Genomic DNA, 14,590 nt, shown 5'->3' on the forward strand with positions numbered 1-14,590 from the left:
TACGATTAACCCTTTTACGCCGAAGTTTCAAGTGTCTGCCTAAATAAACCTTCCTTATTTTAATTGTAAGTATTTCTTTAAATGTCCTGTGAGATGATATACTTACCCATGTATTGATAACAACTGGAACTTTCAATATCCAGCAAGTTATTTTCGCAATATGCCGTCTATTAAACGAGTGTCCCCCGGCAGTGGCGCAACTACACATTATTCAGCTGGATGTGAAAACATAAATCGGGGGAGGAGGGAAAGCCGATGGAAACGCTATGAAAGCGATCTGAATAAAGCCGAGCTGAGCCTGTGGGAAAAGGGGCACTAAATACACCGTGCTCATCAGGAGAGTGTCAGCTTTCCCCAGCTCTCGTCGTGATAGAGGCTTGGATCCCTGAAATCATAGGGTGCGTTCACACTGCAGCCTGAAATGACTCTATTCCAATTTTTTGTCTAATCGGATTTTTTTTTGGCCGGGCCGCTCACACTGCCACACAGATGTGACCTGTATGTGTTCTGCAGTCTGAACGGGCAAACGACCTGAAAGTGTCCCGCATGCGCAGTAGAGGGCGCAATAGCGTCAGTGTTCTCAGTGTTCTACCAACTGCTATAAAAAAAAAGTGCTCATTGTTTGCAGAAGTAAACATGGAGGCTAACGGTGGAGCTTAGCTTTCATATTGGAAGTTGTCTGACCAGAGCAGCATATTAGCTTAATCCTCATATAGTCCTGTCATGGTGGTTGTTTTACTTCCCGCTTGCGTGTATCAGGGCGCAGAATTATGAGATATGTTGAGAATCGGTGACGTTCAGCTCGAATTAATGCGACTTGAATGTTAGGTCGCATTTGAATCGGATACGTATCGGATATGGGGTACGTATCCGATATGTATCTGTATCTGATACGTTTCTGTATCGGATACGTACCCCGTTACGGGGTACCCTACGTACCCTACGGATACATAGGGTTAGGGTACGTATCCGTATGCTCCTTCATCCTGACGTTCCTTCCCTGGGGGAGGGGGGCGCCGATTTATGTTTTCGCATCCACCTTGTTGTTGCGCAACAACCCCCCTTCTCTCTCTCTCTCTCTACTTCCCCTTCTGAGAGGAGGGAGATGTTGCTCCAGCTCTCCATCTAACGGGTCCTAGAAGCCTCTAACTCCGGAGTATTACTACAGATGAGAATATAGAGGACATTCTGTTTAAGCTGGGCGCGAGAAAGACTAGCCTGGTTTCTAACGACCTTTGCCTCCAGATGTCCCACCCTTTTTCACCCTGTGAATTAGCCAGATTGAGCAGCCCGGAATCAGCTAGCTTCACAGAGCACACCTGTTAACGGTCGCTCTTTCTCTTTAATTACAACTTGCACTTGTTACTGAACCAGGTTGGTTTTAGTGACTCGGGCGAGTCCCAAGGGTGTTGTTTTAGTTTTGGGCCAAAAGCAACCTATAAAACATTTTCTACTTTCTCCTCCCAGAATCAAACTTCATAGCTATTTTACAACCATCAAAGAACTTTAAGGTGACTCATTAACTGAATATCCACAACATCTTTTAGATTTTCTTAATGCTAATTATTTTATTAGTAAGGCAATTTTGCAAGGGTCAGTACAGCTTAAAACAGTAACAGAAATAATAAAATAAGTAAAATCAATAATCTAGCCTATCTTTCCCTAATGCTGACACTGTGAACTAAAAAAAGGTAAACTTTGAGAGAGAGGGACGGAGTTTGGCATTTTGAACCCCAGAACTGGCCTGATGATGAAAAAGGTGTTGCAGCAGCAGGAGGCTCCCAGTACAGGAAGAGTACTGAGTCAGAGCGGCAGATCTCGGACCTCAGGGTGACTTCGTCATACACGTAGCGGTCCTCAGCTTCTTGTCTTGCAGCTCTGTAGCTCCTTTCTCTTCGTCTCACGATCTTTCTGGTCCTTCGAGATGTAGATGAGCTGGTCTCACGGAAGGAACACACCAGTTCTTCCTCTTTGCCTTTGTCTTTATCTTCATCTTTGCCTTGGTCTTTTTCTTTGGGGTCTCGAACCCAGCTGATGAGAGAAATGCAATTTGAAGCCACATGTTGCGGGGCTAACGGGTTGGTCCCCATGTGCAGAACAGTCTTCGGCTCTGTGGCTCCGGCTCTTCAGCTGCAGAGTTCTTTGTCCATCTCGATCTTGGCTCGAAGCTGCCTGAAGGATCCAACCAAAAACTCCTCTTTTGCACTCACCTTATAAAGGGTTTATCCACCCTTTTGGTGCATTTGCATTGGCTAGCTTTGTTGCTGTGCCTGTCTCATTGGCTTACTGCTTGGACCGATGATCTCATATCCATCATCATCTTGGAGACATGATGACCTGATGTCTGTTCTAATGTCCCAAGTTGCTCAACAGTCCTCTTGTGTCTAACCTTTTCTTAGGAAAGTTAAAGTTTAGCAATAAGGCCTTGGTCACCTCCGCTCTCCTATCAGTTCCTCTTTCCCCTGACCTTTCACCTACCATCTACCTCCAACACAACATCAGTGACCTTTAGTTACAGTTACACACCTTACACCATTTCAAGTTCAATGTCAAAATCACATTTATAACCTTATGGTTGTTATAATAAATGAATGCTAAATCAGAGAAATTAAAAGGTTATAAATGTGATTTTGTAACTAATTAACTTATTAGTTACTCTTATTATAATCATGATGTGAGTTATTACAGACATTTCCCCAAGAAAGAAACCAAGAATAATCCATTATTCTAATTATTTGACACCATGTTACAGTTACTTGTTTCATCTGTAAGTACTTCCATAAGTTTAAGACTAAGTGTAAATATTCTTATAATCAAACAAACATCAACCACTGGTTAAACCAATATTAATTATTGGCTTAATTATAAGTTATTATTAATTCAAGTATTTTACTCTGGGTTTTATCCAATCACTCAAAATGTCTAGATTTTATTCCTTAAATTAAATATTCCTTAAATTTTATTCCTTAGTGCTCAAAATGAGCAGTCTGAACTATTTTTAAACACTGCAGGCTGGAAACTTCCTCTTTTTCCAGGAAACCTGCTCTTCCTGTTCCATGACTCTCTTTCTGTCTGACTATGATTTTTTTATGATTAAATAGAAAAAAGTAGAATTAAAGCAGGACACAATAACACACACAACCAGATTAATTTTATTACCGTCTGACTCTACTGTTGGGTCTTGATGTCACCTGTGTAATCAGTTTTAAAGATAACTTTATTTATTGTTATTATTAAACTAAAATCTCCAGCATGGGGAAGTGGAATGAGCTCGACTTTTTCTCGACAACCTGAATGTGTAGTTGCGCCACTGGATCCATCATTTCTTATCCAGTTTATGTTTCTGTTCATAAGAGACAGATCCTCTCTGCACTCCACCAGAGAGATGTCCACTCACTAACAGATTGTCTTCAGGTTGTTGGGCTGTTCGTGACGTTTGGCCGGAGACGCCAACATGCTCCTCTACTGCATCAGACAGTCTTCAGTCTCTGAGTACTACAGCCAGTGTCGGACTCTGGATCATAACAAACAAAAAACAGAACAATAAGGAATGGAGCGAAGGAATACATTTTTACTACAACTCTAACAAGCCTCCATTACAGAAATGTGGAGTTTCAGAAATACTAACACTTACATAATCATTTTTGGAGCTTGAATCTTCGAAGAATCCATGGAGGGATCAGGAGGGGGAGGTTAGGCTGACGACTGGAGATTCATCCTCAACCAAACTGGTTCTAATATATACAAAAAGGCAATAAAAGGATTAAAATATGCTGCAAAACGTATATAAGAAGACACAACAGCGGGAATAATGCTCTCAATGTGAAAAAGCCTTTTCCATTTTTTTCAAAGGAAAAAAATCGATCAGAAAAGTTGATAAATCTGACGAATATGCATGTAAACGTTCAACATCACGAAAAAACATACTCCAGATTATTACAGATCTGTTCAAGTTAGCCAATAATTTGATTAAATGTTAACCGGCTCGATATTTTTCCAACATTTATACTCCGCTAACATTCGGCATGCTGTGTGGCGAACGTGACGTCTATCACAGGTTGAGCTCAACTCAAAATAATAGTTACAAACCATCTCAGAAAAAAAATGACTTACCGAGTGCAGTAAATAACTCAGACATGTGGAGAGTAAATAGTCCTGAAATGACTTGGCTTCTGTCGCTTCGCTTCGGTTGGAATCTGTGATTCTGGGGCGGAGGCAGTGAATGAACTCCTTCAGTGTTAGAGCTGCTGGTGGAGTTCAGAGTTCAGAAGTCAAGAGTTATTGATTCTATTTTAACACCTCTAGATTTGATATGGAAACACTTTGTTTTAACACTGGATTTTAACTACTAATAATATACACCCCAGACTTACATAAACAGAATGTGACTCTATTAGAGTAAAATTAACTCTACTTTTGCACAAAGTCTACTATCACCAAAACATTTAACACTTTTGAATTTGCTGTGTAGTTGGTGTTTGTACCCAGCTGTCATGACAGTTGATAGGTCAGTTGTTAGTGGTTGCTATGACGACATAAACAAGTCAGAAGCTTGGAGCCAACTCTTTCCTAGCTCTATCCATCTTTTACACAATATAAATACATTGCTCAAGACAGAATAAGATAAGATATTCCTTTATTAATCCCGCAGTGGGGAAATTTGCGTTGTTACAGCAGTACATGGGACAGAGCAGAACCAATATAAAAATCTCTATGCACAAAAAAAATACAAGTGAATATAGAAATACTGAAACGGCATGGTATGAAATATATATATATAAAAAAGTAAATTCCAGGTGTATATGTTAAGGCAAGCAGATAAGTGATATTACACTTAGATTAAAAGTAAATGAATAATAAATGAAATGGTATTTATTTACTTTATTTATTTACTAATTTAGCAACTAAGAGTCGCTAAATGTATTGGTTATTTTTAAAATAAAAGTCACTAGAGCTTGAAAAATTGATAAACAGCGACAAAGTGAATGTCAACTAGTACTTCTTTCGTCCTGATCACACCCCCACCCATCCCTCTGCTCATCCCCTCACTCAGCCTCGTCTCTGCCACTGGCAGGGTTTAGCTTTCAGAGGTTAGTTACAGTTTATGGCTGTTGATTTATTTTATTTTTTATCAGTTTTATGGGTTTTCTATTAATATCTATCTATCCATCTAGATTGTTCCTATTATAATATAGGATTGTCAGATATTTCTCTATCTAGACAGATGCATTGCCACACAGGTACACCCACTAGAAGGAATCAAACGCACCCAGTACAACACTTGTATTCTATTGACTGAAAGGTTGCTAGGCGATGATACTTTTCTGCTCCAAGCGTGAGCAGAAAATGTTTTGCAAGCAGAGATTTGATCCAAGCAGAGACAAGTTTTAAAAGCAAGGAGAAAAGATTGAGAAAGCACAGTGAATATTTGAAAGAGAGTGGAAGTTTGGAGTACAAGCATTGAATGTTTTGAGAGCAAAAGACTGCTTTCTGACTCAAAATGTGTGCTCTCAAATTATGGCAGAAAAATTCCCCCACACAATTTGCACATTCATAGAATAGAGATGCCTTTTGTCCTTAAAGGTGCATTCACAAAGTGAGCGGCTCAACTGAAGGATGACTGCAGTTGCACCGGTATCCCACGGCTCCTTCAAGTTTTGCTCAGATCTTCAGGATGATCAGTCTGGATTAATCTAAACGATAATAAACCATCATCATTTCCCAGCAGATCAATATGGTCTCTGAACAATCTCTCCCTCCTATTGGCGATGTTCTCCATCAGATCCAAAACGCTCCACAATTACGCAGCTCATCTTTTGCACTGCTACTTATATAAGTGTGATTGTCGTCTACACACCTTGATCACCTTAAAAATAATCAAACCTGAGCTGTTTGGAATTAATCTGCTGACCCAACTCCGCTTTTTCTTTTTCAGTGGGAATGAAAATTACCCCACAGATGCATTTCATGCGCTTCGGCACACAGACTGATGCATTACATTTTTATCTGACAAAAACTAAGGAAATTTACTATTTACACTCGAGTGAGGTTTTCATGTTCTTTTTTTATTTTGTGTTATGTAATTGAGGATAAATGTTGTTTATCTTTGTTGTGGCTGCCACACATTTTCACAGCAGGTAAAAAGTAGAAACTTTCACGCTACATTAATTTTTATAGACATCAACTTGTGCCTAAAATATGACACCACGCATTTTTTTCAAGGTGTGCAAATTATTCAAGATTGACTTCTGGATTGGTTAGACTTTATTAAAATACAGCTCACATGACCAAAGAAAATGGCAGAGAATAAAGGTGCTGAAAGGTGATCAGTGCATGAACTAAAATACACTGCTCAAAAAAATAAAGGGAACACTCAAATAACACATCCTAGATCTGAATGAATGAAATATTCTCATTGAATACTTTGTTCTGTACAAAGTTGAATGTGCCGACAACAAAATCACACAAAAATCATCAATGGAAATCAAATGTATTAACCAATGGAGGCCTGGATTTGGAGCCACACACAAAATTAAAGTGAAATGTTCCCTTTACTTTTTTGAGCAGTATACATTTTCAAACTTGATTTTAGACAGAATATGATGAACTAGTTCATGATAAACTTTGTTCAGAATGATCTATGAACAAAATTAATTTTTTAACCTGATTGTTTTGAATGTAGAACTAGTTCTTGCTAAGGTTAAGGATGTTCTGACACAGCCCTGCTGTGAACTAGACAAAAATTCTTGACCTACCAAGAATTTATGTATGTCAAGCATTGACGTACAAAATTTTTTAAAAGTTGATTTGACTTTGTTACAGAACCTTATTGATATATTTTTAATTTTCAGGAGCTAAAGAACGTGCAGAGATCTACGAAGCCTTTGAGAACATTTATCCCATCCTGAAGGGCTTTAGAAAGCAGTGACAGCATTTTTGTTCTTGTGTGATTAAAATGATGTGTGTTTAATGGTATGTGGATATGTTAAATTCAGTATTACACCATTTCTTTTGTTGAAAAACGGGTAAATTTGTTTTAGAGCTTGTTCACTTCCCTCGAACAAAATAATTTTTTTTTTTTTTAAATGTTGACCTACATTATTTTTGAGGGGGGGCTGAAGGGGACTAGAAACAGGCAATTGAAACATTTGAGTTTGATTTCAGTTTTCCCTGTGTAACCTGTCAGTGTCCTTTGGCAAGACACTGAAGTCCAAGTTGCCTATGTGTACAGTATTCTTACTGCTTCACCTTCCCCACATTTTATTTTATTCAAAATTATACACACAAATACATCATTATGACAATGTGGAAGTAAGTTGAGTGTTTTGCAACTTTATTCAAAATAGGAAACCCTCTTTATGCTAAAATCATTTTGTTGTGGTACTCAAAACCATGAATTGCCATGGTTTGAGATTTAGGAAAGTATAGACTAGCTATTACAATTCAAGAGGAGGTGGAGGAGTACGTGGACAACATCGAATTCCTGGGCATCCACATAGGGGCGCGGTATAGGGGGATAAAGTGATGACAATTCTAGGGGCCCTGGCCAACAGGGGGCCCTCCACATTTTAATTATTTATTTTTTGTTCATAGAAGTAGATAAAAATAATCAGGTCCCTGTCAATTACAAAATCAATCATAGTATTTTCAAAGATTGTTTTTAGCAGTAAAAATGTAAAAAAGAATCCCTTTTTTTTTTTTAATCCCAGATAAAAACAAAAAAAAACACACATCCATAATTGCCCTGAACCCCCCCAACTGCGTTAAATGGTTCATTCCTGGTTGGAGCGAGAGTGACGCTGTTACCAGCAGTCAGTGGAAGACACAAACGACTGTAGCAGTTACTATGCTGCTAAGAAAAGTTATAAAATCAGGTTTTCATATAATAGAGAAGGAGAGAGAAAAAGGCAAGAGTGTTAATTTATAACCCAGTTTTTCTCCAAGAGAGGTGGGTAGACTGTGTGAGATTATCAACCATTTAGCACAATTAGCTTAGCTACAGACTACTACTACTACTGTTTGCCTCATTTTCACTAGCATTTCATGAATTAAGGAAAAAAATTACTAACATATTCATATATTTAACTTGTCCTTTGTACCTTTTACCACGTCCCTCCTGACCTGTCCTCTCCTAAGAGAAATTAAAGGTGCAGTATGTCACTTTTAAATAAATATTTTTTTCACATTTTTTTAAAAACTGTCATTATGTTGTGACAGTATGGTAAGAGAGGTAATCTGTGAAAAATCTATTTCCTCTGCATTCTCCCGGTGCTAAAAACAACCAGTCAGTGGCAGGAGAGTTTTAGTGCTGTCAATCACAATCTCATGTGGTGCTGCTCATCCTTCCTCCCCCTCGATTTGTGCAGTGCTGCAGCTAGCATAGCACAGAGCTGTGCAGATTCAAACTGTGAATGCTCAGTTTAGTTAGCATAGCTACCAATGACGGCAGATAAATGGTTTCTTGTAATAAGTCGTTTCTCCACCATTAGCACATTTAGCAGTGAGTGAATGAGGCTAATTGACAGCACTAAGAACGTCCTACTAGTTCTGATTGGTTGTTTTGGTCAGAACGGTGCATTACTTTAACCAGTAATAGTAATTCAGGAAGGAGATTGGAGGAGATTGATTGTTTTCACAGAAAACCCCAAATGTAATGTTAGGTTTTAATGGGAAAATGTTTTTAGAGAGACACACAACAGAGTGATCTTCACTGAAGGAAAATGTTTTTCATCAGACCAAACCTGCAGATTAGAATAAGTTGTCTGATAACAAACTGCTATGACATGGTGACAGCTTTAACAAATATGGAAAAAACATTTTTTTTAAAAGTTATGTACTGCAGCTTGAATAAAATGCAACTACATAGCATTTTTGAGAAGTCTGGATTGCTTTATGTGTAGTTGCACGTTGCTTTTGACTGTTGTTGGGAGAGACATTTCAGTATCTAAAACTAATAGGAAAAATGTAAGCAACCAACTTGGATACTGGATGTGGACTGTTGGATGTTAAATTCATGAGCAGTAAATATTGTGCTAGTATCAGTATTGAACCAAAGAAAGCAAGGCAGATGAAAGCTTTTAAAATTGACGCTTTTTATGGGTCAAATAGACTCAAAAAACTGTAACAGCAGCTGCGCGGAGGGCCCAAACAAATTTTGTCAGGGGGCCCAAGATTCCTGGCGGCGCCCCTGCATCCACATCACCTCGGACCTAACCTGGTTGTTGAACACCTCTTTTCTGATGAGGTAGGCCCATCAAAGATTTCTCTTCTTCAAGAAATTGAAAAGGGCTCAACTCTCCCCTCAGTTGCTCAAAAATCTCTATAGAGCTGTGACTGAGAGCATCTTCTGCCTCAGTATGACTGCGTGTTATGGCAACTACACAGACCAGGAAAAAGATTTGGTCTGGATGGTGAAAACTGGCCAGTCAATCATGAGGAGTCAGTTATCAAACCTGGACATAAATTACACTGGCAGACCGCAAAGAAAGGCCAGTTGTATTGCTGCTGATCACCCAGGTCACAAACTGTTGTACCGCTGGGAAATGGCACAGGTTACATAAAAGAGCATAACCATGCGGCTAAGGATCAGCTTTTTCCCCAAGAGCTGTGGAATCCATCTGTCCAACTTCTATCCTTTCTGGCCCCTACAGACACACACTCACCCTTTTGCTGCAACATAAGGATGCTTATCCAAAATTAAAAAATTACATAGCTTTATGTGTCAATATTAAATTACTGTCATTTCTTGCAATCTTAACTTTCTTCATCTAATTGATCCTACATTATTCCAGCAAGATATCTACAAAGCATTTATGAACTTTGCATTTGAAACATGACATTATTTAAGGCTTTGTTTTGAGTAGTGCAATTTGCCATCTCTACCAGATGGCAAATTCTGGTAGAGAATTTGCCATCTGATGGAGGATCTCCATCAGTTGGTGAACTGCTGTTGGAGGCAGCAGTTCACCAACTGGAATGCAGTCTGCTGTGAAAATATGAAGAAGTCGTCTATCTTGTGCACCTACCTAACACAAGTTACAATGGCTAGACTTCCTCTATTATATATTAGGTATGTTTCTTATTAAATTTAGATTTTCCTATAGAAGAGAATTTGTCTCTGGCAGCTGAAGGAGGAACAGCTCATCCTGCTCTCTCCTGTCCTTACTGATAACTTTGCCTGTGAATTATTTTTACAGTCACAATTTTTATGGTTATATTTAAATTATCGACATAATAACTGGATTACTTCAGACTTAAGGACTGGGAAATTTTTTTTTCACTTATTTTTCTTCATCTCCAAGTTGAGCTAGGGCAAAATGCCCCCGTCCGACCCCAAGGACATTAACAGTATTCTACAACGACTTCAGTTTTTAGAAATGAAGATTCAACGGCTGGAGGTGAACTTTGAGATCAACGCTACCTGTGGACATGAAACAACTCTTCCTCAAATCAGTGGTGAGGTCGTACACCCTGCACCAAGCAGCTCGCCTTGGATCGCTCAGGGTGCCAAGCCAAAACAAAAGTCTCACACTGCAGATCCCATGAGACGACTAACAGGGAGAACACTTCACCTGGACGAAACAGCGTGGCCAACTCTGAGCCGAAACCCACCTTCAACTTCAACACCTGCTCCGCCAAAGAACAGCAAACAAGCAGCTGGAACCAAAACGGCTCCACCGACCCCGCTCCCAAGGACAAAGCGATCAGCCCAAGCCTCAAAATATTCAGACTCCGTGGGAATCCCACTGAAAAACAGATTTTCTGCACTCCAGCCTGAGCCTCTGAGTGAAAACCCACCTTCAAACATCAACAATGAGGCGAGACCAGCACATCCACCCTACAAAGCTCCGAAGGACAAAATGAACACCAGGAAAACGAAAGGTATGCAAAGAGTGCTTATTGTTGGAGATGAAACAGTAAATAGAATCAGTCATGTTTGCAATCCCAAGAAAACCAGAGTGGTTTCTTTTCTTGGTGACACTGTATCTGATTTGACTCGCAAAGTGCTCTCTCTAACTGCTGATCAGCCAAACATGGAGACTTTAGTTGTGCATGTTGGAGCCAACGATATGGCAAAGCAAAAATCTGAGATTCTGAAAAAGGACTTTAATATTCTTCTGGACACTATGGCTATGGGAAAATTAAAAATGAAGTTATTTCTCAGCGGTCCAATTCCATCGCCTCAATGGGGAGACGAAAAACATTCCAGGCTGGGCATGATAAACAAATGGCTGATTAAAACCTGCTCTGCCAGCTCAGTGACCTTCATTGATAACCTCTGGATCTACTGGCAGCGCTTTCACCTCTTTGGAAGAGGCGGACACAATCTTAACAAACATGGGATAAGGCTGCTCACTGCAAACATTTTTCATTTTATCAACAAGAACAGCAATGTGACCATCGCTTCAGAAGAACTGGCTCAAGGATGTCTGACTAGGATGGAAGTCTCTGCTTATCAAGAGCAAAGTGTCCCAAAACAAACTGATAAAACATCGACTGGGGACAGAATGACTGGTTCCCCTCCTCCATCCCCCATTCCTCTCTGCTCCTACACAAGAACAAAGTTTCCCAGGAAGTCAATCACTAAAGAGAGTCGGGCTGCACCTGAGCCGCCTGAAGATGCTGGTGGAGGATACGGGTCAGAAAGGAAGGCGGACGGACTCTTCCTCCTCTCAGCAGGCTGGAATAGATCAACAGGTTCGCCTCGGCACGACTCTCCCTAGCGTTAACATAGCAGACCTCACTTCATCTAAGCCACCTGCCTCTGACCTCCCTGAGGATCCAGCACTCTGCGTTTCTGAGGTCTGAGACCGGGGTCCAGATATTATTTTTACAACCGTCTTCCACCAGAATGTGTCTGGCCCCCCGACATTTCATAGCAGGACATTACCTGTCCGGATCACTAGAAGAAAAGTTAGAAAAAACAGAAATACAAAAAGCAGCGGTCTTAATTCAAACCTCAAACTGATCCCCTGCATACAGGAACCTCAGACTGAAGAACTTTCAGCCTCCAAGTCACTTAAACTAGCTCTTTTAAACACCAGATCTCTCTGTGCTAAAGCTCTTTTAATTAATGATTTCATCACCGAGCATAATATTGATGTTTTATTTCTGACAGAAACATGGCTGAATGACAATAATGAAGCAATCGTACTAATTGAATCAGCGCCTCCTACCTACAATTTTTTAAGTGAGAATAGAAAACACAAAAAAGGAGGAGGCGTGGCTTCAATATTTAAGAATACCATGAACTGTGGCAAAATCTCTCTGGGTCATTTTATGTCTTTTGAGTATCTTGGAATTGAGGTAAAAGGCCACAAAAGAACTTTGATACTAACTTTATACAAAACCCCAACATATGAGGAAAATTTCTTTATGGACTTCAATGAGCTTCTATCTCTCATATGCATTGACTACGATTGTTTGATAATTGTCGGTGATTTCAACATTCATGTTGACAACCCCCAAGACAGAGGGGCAAAAAAGCTGTTTAATATATTAGAGAGTTTTGTTTTAACACAACATGTCAAACAAGCAACACACACTCATGGACACACACTGGACCTGGTTATCAGCAAGGGTGTGAATATTTCCAATGTCTCTGTAACTGTTGTCGCGCTGTCGGATCACTTTGCTGTCATCTTTGAAAGTTCTTTATTCGTTGGCCCACTTGGACAAACGGCTACTATCACAAAGCGTACTTTCACAGAAAACACAGCAGAAACATTTAATCAAATCTACTCTGCTTCCTCGCCCTTATAACCTATGACGTAGATAAGTTGGTAGATGATTTTCAGTGCAAACTTTCAGATATCATTGATCACATTGCTCCCATTAAAGTGAAGGTTGTGTCTTGTAGGAAGAAATCTCCATGGAGAAATGCACAAACAATTCTGTCTGCAAGACAACTCTGCCGTAGGGCCGAACGGAAATGGCGTAAAACTCAACTACACGTTTATTGTGACATCTACAAAGAAAGACTACGTAACTATCACACAACACTAAAACATGCAAGAGAGGCTTTCTTTGCAGATGTCATAAACAAAAACACTAACAACGCCCGAGCTTTATTTGCTACTGTTGACAGGCTCACAAATCCTCCTGTGATGTTACCACCTGAACTTCAATCTAATGCCGCCTGCAACAAGTTCTCCAGTTTCTTTTCAGAGAAAATTCAAAAGATCAGAGGATTAATCTGCACATCCACTCCAAAGCCAGTACCAATGCTGTGCCCAAACAAAACAAAGGCAGTAAAACTGACCCAATTTCAACTACTTCATTATAAAACCCTAGAAGAAATTATAAGTCAATTAAGCTCCAGTTCCTGCTGTCTGGATGTCCTACCCACACATTTCTTTAAGAAAGTCCTGCCTGTCGTTGCTAATGATCTGCTCCATATAGTAAACACATCGTTGTCTTCAGGTGTTTTCCCCCAGACTTTGAAAACAGCAGTTATCAAACCACTGATAAAAAAGAACAATCTAGACAAATCACTACTGCAGAATTACAGGCCGATCTCCAACCTCCCATTCGTCAGCAAAATCATTGAAAAAGCAGTTTTTAAACAATTAACTAGCTTCCTAACAATAATGAATCGCTTTGACTCCTTCCAGTCTGGTTTTCGTGCTCACCACAGCACGGAGACGGCCCTTGTAAAAGTGTTCAATGACATCCATATAAATACAGACTGTGGGAGAACCACAGTGCTGGTTCTGTTGGACCTCAGTGCAGCTTTCGACACTGTTGACCACGACATTTTACTGAATCGACTGGAGAGTTTGGTCGGACTCTCTGGTCCAGTGCTCAACTGGTTTGAATCTTACATAAAGAACAAGAATTTCTTTGTTTCAATTGGAAACTTCTCATCAGAGAGGTCAAAGGTCACATGTGGGGTACCCCAAGGCTCAATCCTAGGACCCCTTCTTTTCAATATTTATATGCTCCCGCCAGGCACGTGCAGAGGGGGGGGGCTGGGGGTGCTTGAGCACCTGCCCTTTTTGCTCCTTGCCCAAAAGTGCCCTTTTGGTCTTTTTTTTTTTTTTTTTTTTTTGTGGTATTATTATTTTCAAAGCCCTCTTCTGACACATAATAACATGTACTAAAATTATTTTATTTTATTTTATTTTTTTGTACAACATAATAAGCCTTCCGATTACCTTTGACCTTTTGCCCGTGACGCATGACGCAGTTGCCTCTCGCGCTGTGAGATAAGGCGGCTAACTGGAGCTCAGCATAGCGAATGTTCCAGATCATATGTCTATGTTCTAGATTACAGAACAGTTTTTGGTGAAATATATATATATAAAAAAACGTTTTGGTGAATAAAGTGGAGTAGACTTGCTACTTGTCAGATGACGGAAAACGTTTAAGTATCGTTTCTGCTTCAGCACAGAGTCGCGGTTTAAGCAGAGAGGTAATGAAATACAACAGACACCGACAGGCCTTTGCGTCTGGCTTCCTCTGAAGAACTACTGAGGGGAGGAGACAACCAGGTGAGGAAAAACTGTTCTTATCTATCGATTCAGTATTTTTATCATACAGACATTAGGCTGCTGTTGTTGTGCTATTAGCTAGCTGCTAGCTACGACTT

The 14,590-nt window shown here is 39.9% G+C and overlaps 1 protein-coding gene across 1 annotated transcript in view; it reads left to right on the forward strand.

Annotated features, from left to right (window-relative positions):
- The window catches only part of tbpl2 (TATA box binding protein like 2), a 52,076-nt gene extending 45,101 nt beyond the window's left edge, over positions 1-6,975 (forward strand). Inside the window, exon 8 of the mRNA XM_088002674.1 lies at positions 6,852-6,975. Within this exon, the coding sequence (XP_087858800.1) occupies positions 6,852-6,928 (77 nt within the window). The 3' untranslated portion in view covers positions 6,929-6,975. The remainder of the gene's footprint in view (positions 1-6,851) is intronic.
- Positions 6,976-14,590: the final 7,615 nt, after the last annotated feature.

Source organism: Poecilia mexicana, unplaced genomic scaffold, assembly GCF_051168715.1.
Source record: "Poecilia mexicana isolate PSO_F unplaced genomic scaffold, ASM5116871v1 scaffold_22, whole genome shotgun sequence".
Classification (NCBI taxonomy): Eukaryota; Metazoa; Chordata; class Actinopteri; order Cyprinodontiformes; family Poeciliidae; genus Poecilia; species Poecilia mexicana.